Raw genomic sequence first — 24,596 nt, 5'->3', positions numbered from 1 at the left:
GCAGAGAGAGTGAAGAGACAAAAGACCTGAGGAGGAATAGAATATTGAGGAGCGAGAAAGCAACACAAAGGGTGCGTTTGGTACGCAGACGGGACGGGACGGGACGGGACGGAACGAAGGTGTAATTTTTGAAAAAGACATGGGGTATATTTGTCTTAAAATGGTAAAACATTGTGTTCCACAGACGTGGAACAAACCCGTTCCAGGGGGGAGGTGGAACGCAAAAACACCCAAAATCTGTCCCGTGGAACAGCTCGTTCCACCCATTTTTGGCGCACCAAACGCGGGACGGAACGCCTCGTCCCGTCCCGTCCCACGTACCAAACGCACCCAAAGGTAACTGCAAATTGTTTGAATATCTTTTAATTTTGGTTTTTGTGATTTTTTTTTATAATTTAATTTTGAATTTTAAAAAAAATGGTTATGTTTTCTACACAATTAATGTATGAGAAGTAAAAATTGGCGTTTTGATAGCAACCATCCTTTTTAATTTGTGATAAGAATTAAATTTTTAATTGATTTATTTATAAATTTTCCGAAATTATAAAATTTTCATGTTAGTCTAACTAGTTTTTCATCCAATAAAGTCAAATTCTTGCACATAACTTGTATTTAAGGTTGTTTCGAATCTTCAACGCCTCACCCCCTTCTAACAAGTTGCTTAGACAAAAATAATTTTAAGATTTTATAAAAAATTGAAAGAAAAAAAAGAACGACCTGTGCTCACTTCTCTGTGTTTTGAAGTGAAGATAGCTCAAAAACATAGTCGCCGGGAACCTCAACCTATTGTAAATTTTGAGGTTATTCTTTATGTTGAAATGTTGAAATAACTCTAAACTAGGGGTGCAACTCGGGCAGGTTAGAAGGTCAACCCAACTCTAACCCAACTTTTACAATTTGGGTTCGGGGTCGGGTTGGGTTTTAATCGGATTTATTTGGGTTCGAGTTTACTTGGGTTGGTTTCGAGTTGTCCAACTTTTTCAAGTTTTAATCGGGTTCATGCAAAGTTTGAATTAAAATACAAGAAATACCAAAGTTAGTACCAAAAGGAACACTTCATTGTCCAAAGCTAGTACCCAACTCAAGTGTTGTCCTTCGAATCTCCTGTAGAAAAATCAAAGTGTGGCTGCCCAAAAAACAATTGCTTTTTGCAACTCCATGCACTTTTCTATCATAATCAATCAAAAGTGACTAGTGAAGCCTCCATGAAGGTGCAAAGGTCATTGAGAAGCTTGTTGCACAACTCAACCCAATTGGGTTTGGTTAATCAGGTTGGGTTGAGTTTGACAAATGATCAACTCAACTCAACTCAATCAATGAACGGGTTGAAACTAGATTGGATTTAGACAGGTTATAACTAAAAAAAAACCCGCTTGTTCGAGTTTAAAGTCGAGTTGAATATGGACGGGTTTAGGTTAGTCCGACCCAAGTTGCACCCTTACTTTAAACATCAATCATGCGTGTTTCACATAACTTATTTTGAGTAAAAAATTACTGAATAGAATGATATGACAAATTAATAATTCTTCAGCCCGCTTTAAAATTTTATTTTATACAACAAATTAAAAAATATATATAATTTCATTTGATATTTTAAAATTTTTTATTTTATGGAGATTTGCGTTGTTGAATCTTTTAATTGAAGGTCAGTTTTTATATTTAATTTTTTTTTTCTGTTTCTGTAGAGTCGGTGTATTGTAAAAGTCGATGAAAACTATTTAACCACTCTCTGATCTCTGTCACATAAAATCGTGGCCATAGATTCGTCATCCTCTCTATCCCTTTTGACCACCAAACAGTCTGAGGATTTAGGGGTTTTGCTGCGGCTATATCTAGCTATCACCCTTTCCTCTCAGTCTTTTTCTTTCGCTTTGGCTCTCTCTCTATCTTTTCTCACAGATTTTTACCGAAGGTTTTGGATTTGGGTTTTCTCTGAGGAACGGAGGAGAGCGAAAGAGGAGGCTGCGTGGAGAGATTTTATGTCGGCTAGCTTTGATTTGGTGGTGCTTGGGGCTCCGTCGAAGCTCTGGATTTTAACTGCTGCTTGCTCTGCCGTCTGCTTTATGCTTCTCTGCTTTTTCCGGCAGAGATTCAACCCGGTGATTCGACCTGTTTCGATGATTTTGAGACCAAAAAGGTATGTGGGTTTTTGGTTATATTCTCTAAATCTTTGTTAAACCCCTGTGGGTTTTTCAATTCTGGGTTGATTTTTTAGTTTTTAAATTTAAATCTTACTAGTTGTTGTTGAAATTTGCAGGATTTGTTCTGGATTGCAATATTTTGGGGCTTTTCATATAAAAAGATTTTCTTTCCTCTTCTTATTCCTGAGAGTGGATCTAACCTGATACCACTCACATCACAAACTCAAATCTCATATTTTTAATTTCGTTTTTTTTTTCCCATTTTTCTGGGTAATTTTGAGGGTTTTGGGAGAAGATTTTAGGCATTTTTAGAAATTAGTTCAGAAAATGCCTGAGCCTCGGAGACAGCTGGTAAATCAGCGGAACAGTATGAGAAAGTCCAAGAGAGAACTATTTCCTGCTCAACAGTCCAAGATTATGAGGAAAGTCCGTATTATTTGTTACGATCCCGACGCCACTGATGACTCATCTTCGAGTGAAGATGAAGGAGGAAGAGAAAGAAGCTTTGCTAAAAACCCAAGACGCTTCGTTCGTGAAATTACTTTCTGTCAACCCAATGTTGCGCTCCCGCCGCCGAAGGCCGCCGCTGAGCCGGAGAGCTCAGGTCAAGACAGCAACTATGGTGGAGTTAAAACCCTGAAACCCAGCAACAAGAAGGTGATTTTCACTAAATCCCATCGGCAGTCCTCTTCTCCTTACAGAGGAGTGAGACAGCGCAAATGGGGGAAATGGGCAGCTGAGATTCGTGACCCTTTCAAAGGGGCTCGTATCTGGCTTGGTACTTTCAACACTGCAGAGGACGCTTCCAAGGCCTATGAGGCGAAGCGGCTTGAAATTGAAGAAATGGTGGCAGCTGCTCCGGCTGCCGTTTCAGCCTCTGATAAAAGCAACACCACCTCGGCTTCAGCTGTCGTTTCCAACAACTGTTCCTACAACAACGTTGAACCTGTTTTGTCTGAGGATTCCGACTGTGTTCTGTCTCAGAGGTCTCCTTCGTCAGTGCTTGATTTGGAGACATCTGCTTCTAATAACATTCAGAATGGTGCTGATTTGGAGAAGGAGATTGCCGATGATTCGACAAATCTTGGAGAGCTGCAAATACCCGATTTGGGTTTTCTTGATGATACATTCGGCCCTCTTCATTTTGATCAAGAGATAAACTTGGGACCGGAGCTCGATTCTCTTTACTTAGAGGATTTCGGGCAGTACTTCGACGATTACAGCAGCATTGAGGATATTCAGATTCCCGGATTTGAAAGCGATGAGCCGAGCAGTCTTCCCGACTGTGACTTTGAGGATCTTGGCAAGGATGACATTGCTTGCTGGTTGGATGAACCCCTCAACATAGTATGCCAATAAGTTTTGCAGCTAGGAGAGTATCTTAAGAGTTTAATCTCCGTTAGTATCGGTAATTATTAGCTATGGTTTTGCAGTAGTTAGGTGAAACATCAAGAACTCTTAACCAACACATTGGGGGTTCTTGAGCGAGTGTTTAATTAATTTGTTTGTTTAAAGAGAGATTAAGACGGTGATTAGCGGCTTAAGCATGGTAATGTTCAGTTTGAATCCTTGGGTTTTCTCGTGCTATCAGAGCCGTCCAAAAGGGTTTTCGATCTCATTCGTTGTCGCTGAAGGGTTTAATGTTATATCTCTCTGTTTTCTCCGTGATGTAGTACTGGACTATGAAGTTTCTGCAATGAATTGTACTTTACCTACTTTCTGATTTCTTTTTAAATGTTCATGGAGTTTTAGTGTGGATTGTTAACCATTGATGGAGCACAAAGCTCGTGTCCCTTTTATTGTCGGGTCTTCTCAGCAGTTATTACTAAATTTCTTTGATATCAAGGTAGATGGTGACTTATTTTACCAATCTCCAGTCAAAAGGGGTCAAGGGGTTATGTTTAGTCCTATAGCCTCGTAAAAAACGTATTTTTTTAATGAACATGTTATATTTTATACCATTTCTAACCGTATGGGTCAAAAGATCGTAGGCCAAAACATAGTCCGTTTGACAAAAAATTCATGTCCAACCGAATGAGGTTATTTTTTAGCTGGTTAATTGAATTAAATTACCATATTAAAATAAAGTTTTCGAATATATTTGAATGTCACTTGTCGCTAAATAAATATGGCTCCAGATTTCTTATCTTTATATAATAAAAAAGATGTAAAAAATTGGTGAAGAATTGAAATAAAATGAGATAAGATAGTATAGAATAGTGGAAAGAAGGGTAATAAATGGCTTAGGTATTTATAGGAAACAAAAATTCCGTCTAAAAAAAAAATTCAAACCAACAATAACCTAATGTCAGCTAGCATGGGTTTGGGCTAGTGCAAACGGGCTGGCTAGCTGGCTCATTTTGGCTAGCCTGCTGGCCTGGTGGTTGAATTATGGCCCGGTGGGACCCACAAGTCATTTGGCCTAGTCCCTTGTTGGAGACGTTTTTCATGTCAAAACGGGCTATATTTTAGCCTATGGCCCTTTAGCTGGGTCAGTTGGAGATGGCTTAATTGTTCCTCCCTATTGTGATAGTGCTGAAACATAGACCATGCGGCGGTGTTCCAAATTTAAAACGCATTATTGTTGTGCGTTTTAACTTTTCGAATGGCGTTGAATCATTGGTTTTTGCCATCTAGAAATATTATCATGCCGTCGGATAATTGGTTGTCCGCCATGGAATGCTCAAGCTTCATCGGATAATTAGTTTGGGACACCCGTCACTTTGTAATGCTACTTTGGCACCTTGGCTATATCTCATGATTTAAAAATTCGTCACCTTGTAATCCTACCCATCTTCGGATAACTGACTAGGACATTTCATATCTAGGAATGTCGCTATGGCGTCCTAAATCAGTGGATATATTTTCACAAGGCTAATTTTTCATGGCAATATGTAATATTGATCTGGAACGTCATAGTTGCGGCGGAAAGGAGCGAGGAAGTCCCTCTGTTCTTCGTTGTTGTGAAAACGTAGAGGGTTGTAGGAGTGGACCTGAGTTGGTTTTCTTTGGCAGACAAAGCATATCTTGAACTAGAGGCAGTAAAATCCTTGCAGGTCCCTTTGAGCTAGCTGTAGTCCAATAAATCCAATTCGCTCTCCTTGCAGGTCCCTTCAACCAAACCACTGGGTGTTTGGTAACACAATTTCAATGCCTCTGCTTGGCACGTGTCCTGGTGAAGATCCTCTAACATCACATGCCACTGCTTATAAATTTCGGAAAAAGCTTATCTCCAGATCTCTTCATCTAAAGTCCACGAACCAAATAATTCGGATCCTTAAAATTTGATTTAACAATAAAAAATTTGAGAAAATTAGGTTCATATATTTTTTTTTGTTACTCCATTGATTAAAATCCTATTCATTTTCAATTTTTTATCAATGTCCTTGGGTATTAATAACATCATTAATTATTTGAATAATAAAATATTTTTATTTTTAAATATATTCCCTTAATGTTAAAAATGTTACAATTAGTATATTTATATTTATGGCTAAATTTTTTATCATATATTTTTATTTTTAGTTTGTACCTATTTTTAATTTGCAAATATTTTTTAATTTGTACGAATTTTCTTTTCATTTTTAATTTGTACCCATATATTAGTTTCTTTTTGTGCCCATATTTTTTAAAGTTTTATTTGTGTTTGTACCTATGTATATACCGTCATATGACATTGTATATTTAATCAATGATAAAACAATTACATATGGTATATTTATGTTTTATGCCTAAATTTTGTATCATATATTTATATTTTTAGTTTGTACCCACTTTTAATTTGCAACATTTTTTTTAAAATTTGTAGTATTTTCTACCCATGTATTAATTTCTTTTAGCGCCTATATTTTTAAAATTCATTTGTATTCATAATTTTTAATCTTTAATATGTACCCTAATTTATTTCTAATGTACCCATTCTATGTGAAATGTACCAATTTTTTTAACACTATGGATACATTCATTTGCCATTTATTATTTCGTATTTTTACATAGCTTTTATCAATTTATTCAATCAAAATATTTGAATTTTTTTTATCGTAACCATTTCTAATAGTATTATAGTGAGGGATTTTAAATTTATAGGATTATAAATCTCATAAAATATCAAATAATTAATGTGAAAACTATAAAAATATAAATATTAATAGTAATATAATGAGGTGTACAAAGTCAAGGGACCTTGATCAAACTTTGAATACTATTAAAGTTTTAATCAAAGAATATTAAGGATTAGAGACCGCATCAAAAATATCCCAAAAAATTATTATAACTTTAAAAAGTTTTTACTAACTTCTATGTTTTTTATTAACTTTTCTGTTTTAATCAGATGAAACTGATTATAAAATCTGTTGTTTAACAAAAGAGCAATCATTTCGCATTACTTATGAATAATAAGTGAACGGTCCCCTATGTTAACGGAAAGGCAAACCACTAATCAGTTTTATCTGGTCTTAATAAAGTGCTTATTAGGTAGCTTCTTATTTACTTATAGGATTAATACCAAGGCTGTTTAAAATGTATTGTATTTACACCAAATAGTTGTTATTTAGTTTAGAATGCGATATTTTGGTGGGAGATCTGTAAAAACTTAAAAGGGAACTAAGACCTTTCTGCAAGTGTTCAAAGAGACTAAAGCTACACTAACGCTTTGAGGAAAATTCAAACTTATGTGCAAAATGATGGAAACAATGTTGTGCTTGTTAGCTCCAAAAGTCTAAGGGCTCGTTTAAATGTGTTTTTGAAACGACTGAAAGTACTTTTAGAGAAAATATTTTTGGGTTTCAAAAGCACTTAAAGTGTTTTCTACAAGAAACACTAGTTTTGTGCTTTTTCTATGAAGCACTTTAAGTGTTTTTCGAGCATTTACTTGCATCTTTACTAATGATTGGTTCTAAAAATATTTTCACTAAAAATATTTTCAGTCATTTCAAAAACACATCCAAATGAGCCTAAATGTATTTAAAAAAAAAAATTTATGAGATTTTCCAGTTAAAAAACGCATTTAAGCTTTGGACTTGAATTATAAAAAATGTGACTGAAAAACAAAAAGAAACCGTAATTAAGGTCTTGTCTTATATTGAAATCAAAGAGAGGAATGTGCTTTCCTTTTGATTAACAGTTAACAATTCTGCATCACGACTTTTTGTCACAGCTTTTATTATTACATTTGATTCTGGCTTTTACAATGGATAAGAAAGTATTATCATTTTTTTAATTCCTAATCTTCTCTTTGTAAACTAGCACATCTGAAAATTGAAAATAAAATATATTTCACATTCAAAATCTGTAATTAAATACTTTAAAATTAAAAATCAATTTAACTACGGGACAAGTTGATCTCATTTTAATTATTTTTTCACTTCTTCGATTCATGACTCCATTACAAGTAAACATGCCTATTGTTTTTATTTTAGAAACAAAAAGTTTAGGGTGAGGGAGTCTACCTCATTTCTGGATCAGAGCATATCATAAGTTTATTTGAGAACTTACAAAGAGGTCTTAGTTTTATTTTTATTTTTTTTATTACAGATCACCCACCAAAAGAAATTGCTGACAGCAGAACTCAAACCTAGACTTTAATTTAGCAAAGAGAACGGTTTTTACCAACTTAACTCACTGTTTATATGTAATGTAAATATACTGCTTTAGCCAAACTGGTAGATCCCTAGAATCAAACATTCTGTTAAAAGCTCTGTCCAAAACTTTGACGGTCAAAAGGCATAAGACAGACACGCCAAAAACTTTAACGAAGCAAAAATTGAATATTGAAAAAGGAAAAGAAGAAGATAACAAAACACAAATAATGATGGAGTTCCTGCTTTAACACCCTTGCTCATTGCTCATCTACTACTAGTGCCGGATACAGAAAATAATATTATAAGGGTCAATAAAAATAACGCGTATAGTGTGCAATTTTTTTTTTTACCATAAATAGCATGCATATCGTTATTTCATCGAGTCTTGGTATGCCTAAAGTCATTTGGAAAGGCATATTGCACACCTATTAATGTATGCAAGGGGCAGCACCCAAGATATACATGAACATTCACCGAGTCTTGATAGGCCTGAAGTCAGTTGGAGGGCATGTATGAAGCCAACTCTAATCTTCAAAATAACAGCACCCAATGTATCCATGAATATTTACCGAAGTTCGGAGGATCAGCATTTAAGGTATTCATAGACGTTCACCGAAGTTCGGAGGATCATCATTCAAGGTATTCATGGACGTTCACCGAAGTTCAATGCATCCGTCACTGTCTACTACTATTGATTTGTTTTCCCTTTTAGACAAGTGGAGGGGAAATCGAACTCAAGGCTTCGGGTGCAGGAGACAAATGCTAAGATTGTATCTTAAAACGAAACTTGGAACGCACTCAAAGGCAACGCCTTGTGCGATTCGTTCATAGAAATCGTTTCTGTTGGAAACTAGTGATGCAGTCATCAAACGTTGTTTCAAGCGTTTTGAAGGGTGGAAATACCAGTGGTGCTATTTTACTGGTATCCATGCTATGTGGATTACTATCTCCTTCCACGCTGCTACGCCTACAATTTATGTTTAATTCCATTAATAATTTTTCATACTAAGCCAAGAAAAACTTAAAAACACTAGAGATACTCACTTATTTTCATATGGATAGGATGGATATTTGGCCCTCAACATCTCATTGATCTCCAACCAGTGCGCAACCGAGCTCGAACATATCAGCCTTCCCGACGCTTTGCTTTCCACCATTGCTAAAATGTGCGCAGCCACCACATCATCTATGTGCACAAATCCTACTGTCGTGTTCGGGAACTCCCCTCTTGAACCTAACGGCATATTCAATATACGTATTCTCGAATTGGACAAATTATTGTTCGATACTAGAATATTGTCACGTGGTTTAACTTGTCATTATAGCAAGTATCATATATAGTGTGCTGGTTGGTTGTGGTGCTAGCAGAGGACCAACCACGAATGACGGATTCACCACCACGAGATCCATTCTGCTCTCCTCGGCAATTCTCCATGCCTCCTACTCTGCTGTAGTTTTTGCATAAGCATACCCAAGCTGTACACAAACAATAATTTACATTGCATTTCAACTTCAATTCAACATAAGTGTTATTTTTTATGATGAATGTGGTAGGCCAAAGAAAAGCTAAGCAGACAAGAAGAAATCCTTTCCCCCAGACCGCATTAGCACTTACCACCGGTTCAGGTACAAGATACTATCATTACTGCTTGGACAATTAGACATCCAACCCATAATCGCTACAACCCAATTGATCTCGAACTAAACATGGAGTGGAAGGGTTTCTAAGTGGTTACATTGTAGTGCTTGCAGTACTAGGGATCACTCCAAAATGTGATTCATTGAGTGGAGAGGCCTGCTGGGCATCGGAACGATATCTTGTAGAAAAGCAAGAAGAGGTGAGCACAACCCCATTTCACGCGTGCTTTTGAGCACGAATTCAGAACATTTAGCGTGCCCTTTATACATGGATCAATCAAATTTGCCTACAATCAAATCAAAGTTTCGTTTTAGCTTGAATATTTTTCATGAATGCACCACATTTTAGCACTCTGCAGTTTTGAAAGCTCTCAAATTTTCTCCCAATCAAGCAACAAGACAGCTAAAAGATCAAATGAAGAGCTTAACTAAGTTGCCTGAACATTGTCGTCTTATGGAACAAGTACGGGCGATGCAGTGTGGAAGACTCCATCGACGCCTCGTACAGCCTCATCAAAGCTTCCTTCCACCATCAAATCAGCTTTCAACAACTTGAGCCTTTCCTTGGCTCCATTCAACTCCCACAGACAACCCACCTTCCCCACATCCGCTGTCATCAAATAAACCAATTGTAAATTCTAGCTACATGAACTGTAATCATATCTAAATACATAGATGGAATCACAATCTAAAATTATAAATTCTGAGTAGACTTGAGCGTAGTCATATTAGCTAGAGCATAATGCTAGTTTATAGTTTGAACTTTGAATCTCATCCGGCTGATTATTTGAAGGTTTTGAATTTGTTGCGATATTAATTTTTTTTATTTTAAAATTAATCTTAATAGTAAGGAAGAGAGGAAGTACATTTGAACTCAGCTGCATGAAGAGGAGTAAACTGCTCCAACTAATGTCGCTACGTTTGTGTGTGCACCAACAATCCTACTCATATTCCCTTCAATTTGATAGACTAGTTTGAGGACGCATTTTCTCATTTAGCAGCAATGGGAAAAATGGTGAAGTTGAGGGAAAAAGATAGTTGGCAGCTGGTTTGTACCAGTGACGTGCTCATTTTAAGGATTTTCGCTACCTTAGTACCGTTATAGTTACGGCTGCAACAAAAGAATGGTCCCATATGTATTTCATTCTGGACCAGGTCATAGTCCTAGATCAGATTATGCCGGCTGCTCTTCAGTGGATATTACTAATTAGTAATTTTCCCTCAATTTATTTTTTATTTTTTATGTGGTTTCAAAAGCTATAAGTGGGCCAAGGGAAGCTACAAAATATTTGTTTCGGTCCAACAAGGAAGCTACAAAATGGGCCTCACCGTCGTCCTACAAGTTTAGATCATGGAGACTGGAGAGAGCACGCACACGCACCGGCAATGCCGCCATTGAAGCGACCATTAAATTTCTCTCAACTTTTTGTGACCGAACTACCCCATCCCTTCCTTCCAAACTGCTCCTATTCGGATTTGGTCAATCCCCACGTAAATATTATCTCAATACCTTATTTCTGTCAAATGTCAAACATCGCATACTCTATTGAGTCAAATCACTCGTCATTCTCCTCCTCCTCCTCTCTCATAATCCCAGAAGATACTCCAAGTTTTCTGGGGTTAACATGAAGACATAATGAAACGAATCACTGAGTTATTTACGGAAGAAACTTAACGTGCCATAGATCATTATTCTGACATTCTGTGTCTAAAATACATCGTCGTAAGAGAAAAATTTACACATATCATTGTATTATTAGCACGAGACACCATAATAAAGATATATTTAATTGTGTCATGTAAGTTCTTGTCGTTGTTTAGGGTTTAGGATTATTGTTAGCTCCAACGTATACTCAACGGATGTGAATATTTATCCGTCCAACTGTTATTGGTGCATGAAATGCATTATTTCGAAAACAAATCAATTGGAGGCTGGAAATTAATTTCTCTAACTATAATTTGGTTGACTTCATTTTCAATTTTTTCCCCGGATATATATTTTGAAAAATGTTAAGGAAATTCTCTCCAAAGTATGACTCTCCATGAATTTTTTGCCACCTCATTTTCTTCCACAATGTTATATGATGTTGACACAGAAATTAACGTTAAGGTGTAAGATGGCAGAGAGTTCATAGATAGTCTCACTTTAAGAGAGTCTCCTTAGCATTTCTCATATATTTTCTAGGCATTTAGTTTGAAGTCAAATTTAGATATAACATCATCGTCATGTAGTTGAGAATATGCATCAAATTAAATTACGTTCAGTTTGTATACCTAAACAGTCCTTAATAAGAAACTGTACAACCAAAAATTTAGAGTATTGTTATTGACACTCTAAAAGTTTCATTGTGTACTCCAATTTTTCTACATTTAAAAAGAAAAATTAACTTTTAAAGAATGTCAATAACAGTACCCAAAATTTATATCTTTTCGTTTTGTATGATCGTATTGATAATTGAGATTAAAAATATCCCACATGTGAAACTAATTATTTAGTTTCAAAACTGAAGTAGATTACACGTGTGTATTATAATTAAGAAAGAGAATAGAAGATATATGGTGACGATGTCTGATTAGAACAATTGTCACCTTAAGTGGAACGACATGGGGCCATTGTAACTAAAACACAACAGGTCTCATGCTATTATGAAACGAGTTGTACAACAACATGATCGGACAACTCAATTCATATTTTTCTTAAAAGATGGATCCACGATATCCATCTACCATTGAACTTAATTAAGGATCAATCCCAAACTAGTTAATGTTTGACAAATTGTAGGAAGGGAAGCTCATAATTGGTGAACCAAAACAAAAGGAGCTATGTATGTTAGGGCATGGTTTTAGTTACATGTGGAAAAATAAATGTCTGGGAAAAGTATGATTAATACCAAAGTTAAGTCAACGTTGTAAATTAGTACTACAGTTTAGTGATATTTATTTTCATCTGTAAGTAAGAGGTTTTAGGTTCAATTCTAGTCAAAAGTAAATTTGAACCACATTATTTGACTCGCTCATTGTAAGGCTTAACTCACTCTCATATTTTCCTTAATGTAAAAAAAAGTAAGTGAGCGTTGAGTGTCGTGTAGTCCCCATTTAATCCCCTCATCTGCCTCCTTCATTGCCCCGGTCCTGTTGCCTTTAAATCCCCACCCTCCTTCCCCAACTAATACAACACCCCCTCAACTGTCACCACCACCACCACTGCTCATCATCTCTTCTCATCTCTCTCCTTCTCTGCCGAACACCTAGCAGCCAACCATGCCTCCAATCTTGCCGGACTTCTCCAACTCCGTCAAGCTCAAGTATGTCAAGCTCGGCTACCAGTACCTCGTCAACCACATTCTCACCCTCACTCTCATCCCCATCATGGCCGGTATCCTCCTGGAGGTCCTCCGCCTCAGCCCCGACGAGCTTCTCAAGCTCTGGGACTCCCTCCACTTCGACCTCGTCCAAATCCTATGCTCCTCCTTCCTCATCATCTTCATCGCCACCGTCTACTTCATGTCCAAACCCCGCCCCATCTACCTTGTCGACTACGCCTGCTTCAAACCTCCGGTCATGTGCCGCGTTCCGTTCTCCACCTTCATGGAGCATTCCCGCCTCATTCTCAGCAACAACCCTAAGAGCGTCGAGTTCCAGATGAGGATCCTCGAGCGCTCGGGCCTCGGCGAGGAGACTTGCCTCCCTCAGGCAATCCACTACATTCCGCCCAACCCCACCATGGAGGCCGCGAGGGGCGAGGCGGAGCTCGTCATCTTCTCCGCTATGGACTCTCTGTTCGAGAAAACGGGGCTCAAGCCCAAAGACATCGATATTCTTATCGTCAACTGCAGCCTCTTCTCGCCGACGCCGTCTCTCTCGGCGATGGTGATCAACAAATACAAGCTGAGGAGCAACATCAAGAGCTTCAATCTCTCCGGCATGGGCTGCAGCGCCGGCCTCATCTCAATCGATTTGGCGCGCGACCTCCTCCAGGTGCATCCCAACTCCAACGCGGTTGTCGTCAGCACCGAGATCATCACCCCGAACTATTACCAAGGCAATGAGAGGGCGATGCTCCTCCCCAACTGCCTCTTCCGGATGGGAGGCGCCGCCTTGCTTTTATCGAACAGGAGGTCCGAGCACCGCCGCGCCAAGTACCGATTGGTCCACGTAGTCCGGACCCACAAGGGAGCCGACGACAAGGCGTATAAGTGCGTGTTCGAAGAAGAGGACAAGGAGGGCAAAGTTGGAATTTCGCTCTCTAAAGATCTGATGGCAATTGCGGGGGAAGCGCTGAAATCGAACATCACGACGATCGGGCCGCTGGTGCTGCCAGCGTCGGAGCAGTTGCTGTTTCTCATCACGCTCATCGGGCGGAAAATCTTGAACCCGAAATGGAAGCCCTACATTCCAGATTTCCGACAGGCGTTCGAGCACTTCTGCATCCACGCGGGCGGGAGAGCAGTGATCGACGAGCTGCAGAAGAATTTACAGCTGTCGGCGGAGCACTGCGAGGCGTCGAGGATGACGCTGCATAGGTTCGGCAATACGTCGTCGTCATCGCTGTGGTACGAGTTGGGGTACATCGAGGCGAAGGGTAGGATGAGAAAAGGTGATAGGGTTTGGCAGATTGCGTTCGGGAGCGGGTTTAAGTGCAACAGCGCTGTTTGGAAGTGCAATCGAGCCATCAAAACGGCGTCAGATGGACCCTGGGCTGATTGCATCGATAGGTACCCGGTTCATATTCCTGAAGTGGTGAAGCTTTAGGGTTTGGAAACAAGAACACGAATGAAATGGTGAATGGTGATTGGTGGTGCCTTTTCTTTGATTAAAATCAAATATATATTTTAATCATATATTACATGACGGTATGATTGAAATCTTTCTTTATATCATAAAAAACAGAATCTATTCATCAGCCGTCACAACATTTAGTTTTTTAAATGGTAATGTTAGGGAGACTTAATTTTTAAATTTGGTTTTACGTTTAATGTTTCTTACAACATCTAGTATTCTCTTTATGCAACTCTCGCCTTGTCTATGTACCTTGATTTTCTTTTGATTCATTCAATCGTAAACCTAAAATAAAGTGGACAACCAGCGCTGATATCGGTGCAAAACTAACACTTGTACAAGGTCCCGTTTGAGTGGAACAAACATACTTCTGTCGAAATCAATTATACTTGTCCCGACCATAAATGAAATGCCTTGAGGCAGATGATGATATCTTCCATTCATGGAAATGTATTTTACGCATCTTTTTGTTCAGTTTACACAAGCTAAATAAGTAATTAACAAGGAATTTGAGGACCACCAAATTAAAAAAGGGATCCATCATAGTTAATTTTTTTTGCACCGCCATCCAAAATGCAGCTAAAAGAAGAGGTCCTGGATTTAAGGTTATGAAGCTTCTGCCCCGGTGCATACGTAGTAGCTAGGGTTGGTGGCACCTGGCGTAATATACGTGTATTCTACGAGTCTACAGGTCGAAAATATGGAAAGAGATTTTCATAGGAGGGGAAAGCTAAGTTCTGGGTTAGCTAACTCTAGCTACACGTAAACTAAGTGCGTGAATGCATTTGAAGCCTGAACTTTCTGGTAAGCAAAGAGAAATTAATAAATTAAAGTTATATATATACAGACACACAGAGAAAGATCCATATATCGTGACTCGATTTATGAGCAAAATCCATGCATGGAAGCAGCTAGCCCTAGATTTTTTTACCATTTACAAGCTAGGGGTTAAGGTGGATGTGCATGGTTAATCAAGCTTTCTTGTCCACTTAAGGCTGTAAGTTTTTAAAGCTTTGGTATTTAGTACTCTTGAAATGCAGTAGAAACTTGGCTAACATATATTGTACCTTACTTATTGCAAACAGATGATTATTTTCAGTAATAAGGGGATCATTGAAAATTAGGGCTGTTCTTCCCTAATGTGAAGAACTTAAAAGGGTTCTCTCTTTAATTTCGTTATCTGGCCAATTGAAACGGCTGAGCTGTATGCCTATGTATGTATTGGTGAATGACTTCATGGTTGTGGTCCTTGTGGATGCAAGGGTGAAGAAATCAGTTAAACAATATGCAGGGCTGCAGATGCCCTTAATATTTCAACGATTATACGGTGGCTAGCCAGCACTGGCCATTGCAGATGAGACTGAAACCGGCATCCATGCCATGAACTGTCGTATAACGATATAAGAAAGATTTAGCTAGTAAAACTAGTTTCTATTATCGTGGCATTCCAAACTACTAATGTACGGTTATGTGAAAAAAGTCTTGTATATAAGATATAACATTGTGTTAGATTGTTAGGAGTTCGAGAAATGATATTAATAGTGAACCCGTTCGGTACAAGTTGGTTAATTATTATTATTTTTTTATTTTATTTTATAGAAAAACAGTTAATTTGGGTGTTGCATTGCATTGCATGCAAAAATATCATCCACGTTACCTGTAAATCGACAAGTGTCTCGCCACCGTGATATGATTATGATATGTTTGTTTGCGCCCTGTACCCGTTGACCGCCATTAAAACTAACCCATTGATATGTCATCTGAGAAGAGAACATGTTGGAACCCATCCCAGATCAACTGTTAATTACTTTAATTCGGCCCCACATTTGGAAACAATTAAACAAAGTTGCTAGATCGTATTTTTCAACGGATAGAACTTCGCTGCTGATCTTTCAGCCACCGAGTCCAGTTATTTTTCAACACATTGCTGTGAAGTGAAATTATGATGGAGACAATTAATTGGAACTTGGCAGTGATTAAAATTTGTTGGTCTTTCCACCTTGAGGTGATAGTTGTTCTAAGTCTATTAAGAATTATAGTCTTAGAGAAGTAAAGTGTTTTCGCAAGTGGAATGGTTTTTGCAATTAGAGTGGTTTTCCTAATTGGAGTTAGTTTCGTAATTGGAGAATGGTTCATAACTAGATTCCAATGATTAGTATTTTTTTTATTGAAGAAGAGCTTTATTATGTCTATATAAAGGTGCTATTGCACTAGTTTTGAAGTAGAGCAAAACAATAAGTTGTATGCCACTCAAGGAGTTAGGGCGATATGATAGTAAGGGCAAAGTGTGTGCGAGAGAAAAGAAAAAAAATAAGAGTGTATTTCTTGTTCTTGTTCTGTTCAGGCTTTCTCATGAAGTCTTAATCCTAGAAGCTTGACAAGATTAATCGTTGCACTTATTCTTGACAGAGAAAGCTTGACAAGATTAATGCACCCTGAACTAGAGACTTACATCATTATCCTCAGGGTTTAGCAAATGTTTAACCTTAATTAGGAAAGGGTTACATACCAACTACTACCAAAGTTTACATACCAGCTCTAGCCTAATTGCCTAAACCAAAAGTTTAACCTTGGGAAATGTTTTTTATGTCACCAAATTCCAAAAGTGGGTATAGCTTGATTTTTCGAAATGCATAATTCATTACCTCGCTCTACCCATTTCCCATGGCTACTTCCGATATTTTAGTAAAAAACTTATTTGGAGGATCAAGACTAATAATGAGGGGATCAAAATCTGTGTTAAGTGGAGAAATCTGTGTTAAGTGAGATCATGGAAGATCTCTGTGATTTGATTTGTTCTTAATAACATGTCATAAAAATTAAATTTAAAAATGCGTTATATAATTTCTTGAAGATTTATTGAACAACAAAAAATTGTCATGAATATTGATTTAAAACCGTGTAGAATTAATTGATATTCTTATATTTTTGCTGTTAATTTAAAACAAAGCATGTTACTGTCCACAGCCAGCGGCATTCAAACGCGATGGAGACAGGGTCGTGAGTCATGGCATGTAGATGGATCCAGCTGCAATGTTGGCGACCCTACGGGGCTGGTGGCTAAATAACAAATAATAATTCCAATTTCCAACTGCACATGCTGGGACGTGGCACCCAGTCTAGATCCAATGGTACGTGGGGCCTATTGGCCCGCCCCATCTTAAGTACTAAAATGTCAAATCCACCGTCTTAAATAAAATACGTACATTACTCATACATATGACATGATATTTCATGTTAATCATAAATGACATGTGCAGGTGTTTTTGCATATAATCTAATGCCACAAGACGTCATGATATTAATGTACCCGTGTTATTGAAGTTGCCCAATATATTTGGTAGATATTTCTTTACCGGAAACACCGGCACATTGTGTTACTATGCTAAAGTTCTAACATGTGGATGTTCATTTTTATTTATTTATTAACACACCTTGGAAGCAGAACACATCAAATATGTCACCCACTCAAGTTATAAGAGGGACATAAGCGTTTTTTTTTAGAACTGCCTTTGTTACAAACACATTAAAATGTCTACTGTTAAACTATTTAAAAGTGTTTCTTCAAGAAACATATGACTTCTTGCTTCTTCATAAAGTGATTCTAAGAGCAATAAACACTTATATTATACTGTCAAACTAGTTAAAAGCGTTTTTTGATTGTCTATATAAATCACTAAAAATTCCTTAAGCAATCTAAAAGAAACCCTTAAATGATTTTAATTTAAGAAAAACTAATGAAAATGGCTTGAAAACTTTGAGTTTTAATGATAATGACAAAATAAAGGGTAAAGTGAATAGTATGAGGATTGACTTTTTAGTGTAAAAATGTAATTTTTCGTTAAAATGAACAGTACTGAAAACTTTTTGTTAAAGTTCTCTTTAATTTATCCATGTTGACTTCCAAAACGAACCCTAGGACACAAAATGACTTCTTCCAAACCCTAAATATTATAAGTTGTTTAGTCTTGGTTTGGGTTGGTAAGGCAGAGCACATCATTGCCTGTTCATCACCACACCAACCCCGCTTTCGCTCTCATACATTTTCCTCCTTGCCTGCTTCTCCCACTGTTACTTTTCATTAATCCCATTGATCTTGTAAATTATTTTTTCTAACTATCTAATCATGGCTTCGCTACAATAGTCCATAATTCCTTGAGCTGGGAAAACTTACAGAGACATTTAACCTTCTCTTGACCACCATCGTGTGAATTCACTAGTACCAATAATCGAACCCATGACGTGTTGTGTAGTATACGGAGCTTTCCCAACCATAAACAAATAAACCAAGCTAAACTTCATGAATGATGCATCGAGCATATGCCCTTCAATATATTTGTCCACGTTACGACTTAACATTGGCGTGGCGTCATTACTACATGTTGATAACCTAATATATATCGAATTTTAAAAGATTAAGTAATTATTTGAAATATTTGAAGTGATTTAAATCAATTTAGATACAACCATTAAAGATTGGATATTAATCTTGTACTTAATCCCAAAAATAATCAATCCTAAAAAGATTAGATACACACGAAACTGCTTATGATCGATCCGAACGTGGATCCCGAGTGTCCGAGAAACTAGACACCGAAAACGTAGAAAAGGAGGGACTCCGCATTCCCCAATAAAAAGAGAAGAAACGCAAAAGAAACGTTGAACTTGGTCTGCCTTTCCGTCCTTATTCTTTCCGTCTACATTCAAAACCACCCCCAACAACCCTTTTTTTCCTCCATTTATTCATTCCCCAACTTCTAACTCTTTCCACATTACTCCGCAATCTCTGTTATTCTCTGCAGACTTACAGTAGCCACAGAGAGATGGGATTGAAGAAGGCCTTTACCTCGTCGTTGGAGGATGTAATAGAGAAAGCAGGGGGCTGTGCTGTGGTGGACGGAGGCTTCGCCACCCAACTGGAGAGGCACGGCGCTGCCATCAACGACCCTCTCTGGAGCGCCGTCTGCCTCATCAAACAACCCGACCTCATCAAACGGGTGTGTGTGTGTGTGTCTCTCTCTCTCTCTCCCCATTTTCTTCACTGTTTGATTGGATCTCTCTATCTAATTGTTCTGATGAATGTTGGGTTTGGGTTGAAATTTTCAAATTCCTCAGGTTCACTTGGACTACTTGGAAGCCGGCGCTGATATTCTCATCACTTCATCTTACCAGGTTGATTTCTTTTCCTAATACACGTTACTATTACAATCAACTTGTTCTTCTTTTCTCTTTTTGGGGTTCTGCACATTTGAACAATTAGGGCCTTTTGCGGATAACCCATCGGTAACATTCGAGGAAGAACACTTCAAACTCGATACTTTATGGAAGAAAATCCAACAAACAACTTTTACTTTGTGAAATAGGCCACAATACCCGGATTTTTGTCCAGAGGACTCTCCATTGAACAAGGGGAGTTGTTGCTGAAGAAAAGTGTGAAACTGGCTGTCGAAGCCCGAAACAGTTTCTGGGATGCTCTGAAAGTGACACCCGATCATCGTTATAACCGAGCTCTGGTTGCTGCCTCCATTGGAAGCTACGGAGCTTATCTCGCTGACGGCTCAGAATATAGGTTTGCATCTCTTTGATACCCTGTTTAGGCAGATGATCGTTGTAATGTACTTTGTTCGGATGTCTAATTTCGATGTGTTGGTCTTTTCAGCGGGTGTTATGGACCCCGTGTGGATGTTGATAAGCTGAAGGATTTCCACCGGCGCAGATTGCAAGTTCTTGTCGAAGCAGGTCCTGATTTACTTGCATTTGAGACCATTCCTAATAAACTTGAAGCTCAGGTTTGTGCATCTACCAATTAGTATCTTGTTCTCCAGTGTCATGGATTTTCAAAACTTGACGGTATCTTGGTTTTCTCGAACACCATTGCAGGCCTGCGTCGAGCTGCTGGAAGAACAGAACGTCCAGATTCCATCTTGGATATGTTTCAGCTCTGTGGATGGTGAAAATGCCCCATCTGGGGAGGGTTTTACGGAATGCCTTGAGGTGATAAACAAAAGTAACAAAATACATGCTGTGGGAATAAATTGCACACCTCCTCATCTGATTCAATCTCTCATCTGCAAGTTTAAGGAGGTAATTTCTGAACTCGAAAAATATCAGAAATCCGCGTGTCCGAAAAACTTGTGAATTCGATCTAATACAGGCTGTTTCTGTCCTCCAGTTAACCAGTAAAGCCATTATTGTGTACCCTAATAGTGGTGAGATATGGGACGGCAAAGCTAAGAGATGGCTGGTGAGTCCAAGTTGTATTAGGCTCTCTCTCTCTAAACACAGTTTATGATGTGTATATCAACTAATCAATTGTGTATTGTGTTAAATGAACAGCCTGCCAAGTGTTTTGATGACGAAAACTTTGAATGCTTTGCAACAATCTGGCGCGATTCGGGTGCTAAACTCATCGGAGGATGTTGTCGGACAACGCCTTCCACTGTTCAAGCCATTTCCAAGGTTCTAAAAGGACAGTCCCAATGATCGAGCAACAATGACGGTTATATTTAGGATTTAGGACGATTCCGAGCCAACAAAACTCCTGCTTTGCGAAGGTTGACAAATGAAAATTGTTACAATGAACTTGATTTTGAAAGGAATGAAAAGTTTTTTACATGATTGTCGGAATGTCTATGATTTAACAAATACCAACCTTTGGTTATTTGACCGCACTTTATGTTGGGTTGTATGTTAACTAAAATTGTGTGTGACAATAAAAGTCAAGCTACAAGAAAATTTTGCGCATACAACATGCAACATGCCGCTCAAAGCACCATCACTACAGGCGCAAGTCATACAAAGGATAAAATGTTCGGAAATTTTACAAGGACTAAGGTTGTTTCGTTTCTGTGGCCTCATCCTTCAGAGTCCCCTTTACTCTATAAGCAGCACTAGACCACAGACATGCGTACCCAATTCCAGAGCAATTCCATACCTTCCGGACAACTTAATGTCGTGATCCACGCCTGTCATAGGGTCCCCAACCGGTGCTATAGCCATTGCGATATGGACCACCTGAATATCTCATATCGGGACTTTCATTCATCATTCCGTAACTCCTACCACCTATACATAAATATGAGAGTAGTCAAGACAACTTGCCTGCCGGAGGTTCAGTGTGTTAGAAACCCAAGACCACGAGGTCCATGAGCGCTAGAGTTCTGTGTGTTTGTGTGTGCATGGTTGATAAAGAGCGAGAGAGAGGGAGATTCACCTAGTCCTCGCGCCCTCCTGTCTGCATTCAGCTGCTCTGCTCTTAGCTTCTCTATATCACGAGCCATGGAGACGAGATTCTTTTCCATTGCTTGCTTTTGCTCAACTTGTTCTTCATTGGCTTTCCTCTCAAATTCATAAGCTCTCCTAAAAAAGGTGTTGCATAGTCAATCCAAATATGCATACAAAAGAGCAGCAGCTAATGTAGTTGAAAATGCAGTATCATCCTAATGTGTGTCACCCATCTCTTAAAAAGGAAAAGAAGAGAGTATTTTGGCTATAAAACTAATTAGAAATTCATTGTCAAAACCTGGTCTCAACAAGCTCGTTCCGCATCACATCAATATCAGCCCTCATGGCAATTAGTTGCTGATTCTCCGATTGCAACCGAGTAACATCCTGTGTCAAACCTTGGACTTGGGAAGACAGTTCCTGCCGTAAATTATTTAGTTTATGAACTTCAGCTCTTAACTGCATAACTTCTGCCTTTAAAGGCTCTGTAGCACGGAGATCAGCTTCTAGCTTCAATTCTCTCTCAATCAGCTCCCTAGAATGCGCCTCTTTCTCAGCCCGGATTTTAGGTATGAGCTGCCCCAATCTATGAATTTCATCTCTTGCATCTGTCAATTGCCTTTGAAGAAGGGTATTATCATCAATTACAAGCTGGTTCTCAGCAATAATTCGCTGCATTTCTCTACGCTGCACAGCAAGTTCTTCTTCCAGAGCTGCAGGGCGAATAGACAAGGGTCCCGGTCCTCGGTTCATAACAGGTCGCGGAACATCACGATAGCCTCGATAACCATCAGAATGGCGAGACATACGGTTTCTCCCTGACATCACAAGGTCCTGCAGTATGGATGCCATCATCACACTATTTCTGTATTATCGAGACATAAATTAAGACAGAAGATGAAACATCATCCTTGGGCCAACTGTTCAAGGAACAGAGCTCCCAAAACAAGAGAATTGAATGGAAATAGACGTAATATCCTTGCTCTCTGTTGATTCCATGCTTCCTCGATTGTTTTAATAACGTCATTTAAGATGTATGGAGCACCACAATGGCTTCCATTTCCATCGGATCATGGATCAATACTTTAAAAGGTACCAAGTATCAAACACGTCAGCTAAACACGATCCTAAAATTTCCTATTTAAAAGGGCTATTAAATAACCTCAAATGATGAACTCTTATCTCTTTCTTTCAAAGAGAAATATATACCTCATATATCGATAAAAAATTAGCTCCTCAAAGTAACTCAACACTAAGCACTAATTTACGCATCGAAGTTGATCTTGCGAAACGCAAACAACACATACAAAATAGTAATTCATAAACGTCCATCTTAAGTGCGATCGGTTCACTACTAGAATCGAACTAACTCTAATACATATATATAGAATCCCATCCTATAATATAAAAAAAGGACTGTCTATCCTCGAATTCCTCTTCATCAGAAAACCTATGGAACAATCTTTGGTGACTAAATGTGAACCCAAATTCCCTCTTTCGGGCAAGAACTGTAACGATTAAACTGCATAATTTACTCTGCATAATAACTTACAACCCCTTATAGTTTATACTGCATCAATGGTTTCGGTGTTTTCGATTCCATAAACTACATTTTTGCATTCCAATCTCTAAAAAGTCCAAAACTTTCATCTCAAATAATCATTGAAAAGTGTAATTCTCAAAGCTGGAAACATGGTTTTGCTTACTTGCAGTTTGGAGTTCCATAATCAGATACAATTACCGGGCGAAAATCAAAATCGATACAAATTCCAACGGTAAAAGTTTGATTAAGTAAAATTAAAGCTGTATTCATAACTTGAATCGAAAAAATTAATGGCGGAGATAACATCTATCTACATATGCAGGTGAGCAAAATTACAGAGGGCGAAGAAAGTTGCAGAGCTTGCTGCACCGTTTCAAGCAAAAACTTACAAAGCTTGAGCCTTTAGACCGAGCGCGAGTCGGTGATCTTGGACGGGAACAGTGGTTTGCCTCAGCAGTTCAGCAGGGTACCCAACTAACGAACCCTACGCCCAAGAAGGAGATCGGATTTCTCAATGACGAAATTGCCCTTGTTGCCTCTTCTGGCTTTACGTACTCAGGTTTCAGTCACAATGCGCCTTTTGGGCCGAGCGTAAAATGCTTACAGCACTGGGCCTGAGGCCCAGTGTTTACCAGTGGTTCAACAAAACTAAGCCCCAGAATTTCTTTTTGAGCAGATATTTTTGTTTAGAGATATTTTCACCTTTCTCTTGAAAATATCATATTTAGAGATATTTTGAAATTCCACTTTAGTATTAAAAAATAATCACTTAGTATTACCATTTATTAGCATTTATCGCATTTATTAAATTTGAACTTTTATGAATGACGAGCACAATACCACTTTATCATAACTTGTTTATTGTGTGATTCAATTCAAATTTCTATCTCTTGGTGTAAATATATAGGTATCAAAAAAGACATTTTGATATTATCTAGTTGATTTTTTTTTTTTGGTCAATGATATTATCTAGTTGGTTAGTTACATACATCATTTGCTTTATTTTTTTTTTTCTTCTAGTTCTATCAATCATTGGTTGGTGAGTCCTATATGACTTCTCAAATTCATGAGGTGGGAGTTTTTTTTTTTTTATTTTTTTTTATAACTCAATACGTTTCTCATTATTTTATTTTGTAACTTTCTCATAAGATATTATATAAGAAAAATCGAAAGCAAATATAGGGTTCACTATAATTATTTTGGTTTTTTGCTATGTGGGAGAGGAAAAAATGAATTACCTAGCAGAAGGATAAGGAAAAAAAATGTACACGCAACGACACACGAAATGAAAAATAAAACTAAACACTAATAACAAGTCTATTTATTTTTGTTCTGATATATTATCCTCCATTTCTCCCTACTCCCACCTTGTAGTTAATTTGGTAAAACATATTCCCAAACGTTATACCATACATACATGTCGACATGTTGTACAGTTGTAGAGTAGACAAACATACACAAGTGAGCCAGATTCTAAATTATTTTGGAGAGTGATGGAGGGGGATGGGCTATTACTGTTTAGGTCCTACACATACAGATAACTACACATATGTCCTTTTCCCCGTTACCAAAACAAGGAATAATATTCTATTCTTAGCTACTTAAGAAGGAATATGAATTCATACTCAAAATTATTTGTGTTCGAATCACAAAGTTTTGTATATATTTTTATATGATTTTTTGCAGAGATAA

At 37.9% G+C, this 24,596-nt stretch overlaps 4 protein-coding genes and 1 pseudogene across 5 annotated transcripts; 3 read left to right on the top strand and 2 right to left on the bottom strand.

The window, feature by feature from the left end:
* Positions 1-1,754: 1,754 nt before the first annotated feature.
* On the top strand, positions 1,755-3,856 carry LOC126608553 (ethylene-responsive transcription factor ERF118-like). Its single transcript, XM_050276499.1, has 2 exons — positions 1,755-2,137; positions 2,258-3,856. The coding sequence occupies exon 2, from the start codon at positions 2,469-2,471 to the stop codon at positions 3,498-3,500; it is 1,032 nt and encodes a 343-aa protein (XP_050132456.1). The 5' UTR covers positions 1,755-2,137; positions 2,258-2,468; the 3' UTR covers positions 3,501-3,856.
* A 4,689-nt stretch (positions 3,857-8,545) lies between these two features.
* Positions 8,546-9,975, bottom strand: LOC126607782 (tetraketide alpha-pyrone reductase 2-like; annotated as a pseudogene).
* A 2,537-nt stretch (positions 9,976-12,512) lies between these two features.
* LOC126607259 (3-ketoacyl-CoA synthase 6) lies at positions 12,513-14,369 on the top strand. Its single transcript, XM_050274790.1, has one exon. It carries the CDS (start codon positions 12,620-12,622, stop codon positions 14,108-14,110), a length of 1,491 nt encoding a protein of 496 aa, XP_050130747.1. The 5' UTR covers positions 12,513-12,619; the 3' UTR covers positions 14,111-14,369.
* A 4,378-nt stretch (positions 14,370-18,747) lies between these two features.
* On the top strand, positions 18,748-20,764 carry LOC126607260 (homocysteine S-methyltransferase 1). Its single transcript, XM_050274791.1, has 7 exons — positions 18,748-19,134; positions 19,253-19,309; positions 19,501-19,706; positions 19,797-19,926; positions 20,018-20,221; positions 20,310-20,381; positions 20,474-20,764. Exons 1-7 carry the CDS (start codon positions 18,961-18,963, stop codon positions 20,618-20,620), a joined length of 990 nt encoding a protein of 329 aa, XP_050130748.1. The 5' UTR covers positions 18,748-18,960; the 3' UTR covers positions 20,621-20,764.
* Positions 20,707-23,452, bottom strand: LOC126607261 (protein FLX-like 3). Of its 2 annotated transcripts, XM_050274793.1 has the most exons (4): positions 23,294-23,452; positions 21,660-22,195; positions 21,351-21,496; positions 20,707-21,202 (listed from the first exon to the last, which is right to left on the bottom strand). In XM_050274793.1, exons 2-4 carry the CDS (start codon positions 22,184-22,186, stop codon positions 21,084-21,086), a joined length of 792 nt encoding a protein of 263 aa, XP_050130750.1. In that variant the 5' UTR covers positions 22,187-22,195; positions 23,294-23,452; the 3' UTR covers positions 20,707-21,083. The 2 variants fall into 2 exon arrangements, with proteins under 2 accessions (XP_050130750.1, XP_050130749.1); XM_050274792.1 differs by lacking the exon at positions 23,294-23,452 and having other exon boundaries at positions 21,660-22,231.
* Between the last annotated feature and the right edge of the window lie 1,144 nt (positions 23,453-24,596).

The sequence above is a fragment of the Malus sylvestris genome, chromosome 16 (assembly GCF_916048215.2).
Source record: "Malus sylvestris chromosome 16, drMalSylv7.2, whole genome shotgun sequence".
In the NCBI taxonomy this organism is placed as follows: Eukaryota; Viridiplantae; Streptophyta; class Magnoliopsida; order Rosales; family Rosaceae; genus Malus; species Malus sylvestris.
The sequence above is the reverse complement of the archived record's forward strand: the minus strand, read 5'-3'. Positions and strand labels throughout refer to the sequence as shown.

Bases quoted from the DNA above. Each gene is read 5' to 3' on its own strand.
- LOC126607260 (XM_050274791.1), top strand. From the start codon at position 18,961: ATGGGATTGAAGAAGGCCTTTACCTCGTCGTTGGAGGATGTAATAGAG. The intron at 19,135-19,252 runs GTGTGTGTGTGT...CAAATTCCTCAG, and splicing joins AACCCGACCTCATCAAACGG to GTTCACTTGGACTACTTGGA. The intron at 20,382-20,473 runs GTGAGTCCAAGT...TTAAATGAACAG, and splicing joins GCAAAGCTAAGAGATGGCTG to CCTGCCAAGTGTTTTGATGA.
- LOC126607259 (XM_050274790.1), top strand. From the start codon at position 12,620: ATGCCTCCAATCTTGCCGGACTTCTCCAACTCCGTCAAGCTCAAGTAT.
- LOC126607261 (XM_050274792.1), bottom strand. From the start codon at position 22,216: ATGATGGCATCCATACTGCAGGACCTTGTGATGTCAGGGAGAAACCGT. The intron at 21,497-21,659 runs GTTTTGACAATG...CACCTTTTTTAG, and splicing joins AACGAGCTTGTTGAGACCAG to GAGAGCTTATGAATTTGAGA. The intron at 21,203-21,350 runs GTGAATCTCCCT...ATTTATGTATAG, and splicing joins CAGGAGGGCGCGAGGACTAG to GTGGTAGGAGTTACGGAATG.
- LOC126608553 (XM_050276499.1), top strand. From the start codon at position 2,469: ATGCCTGAGCCTCGGAGACAGCTGGTAAATCAGCGGAACAGTATGAGA.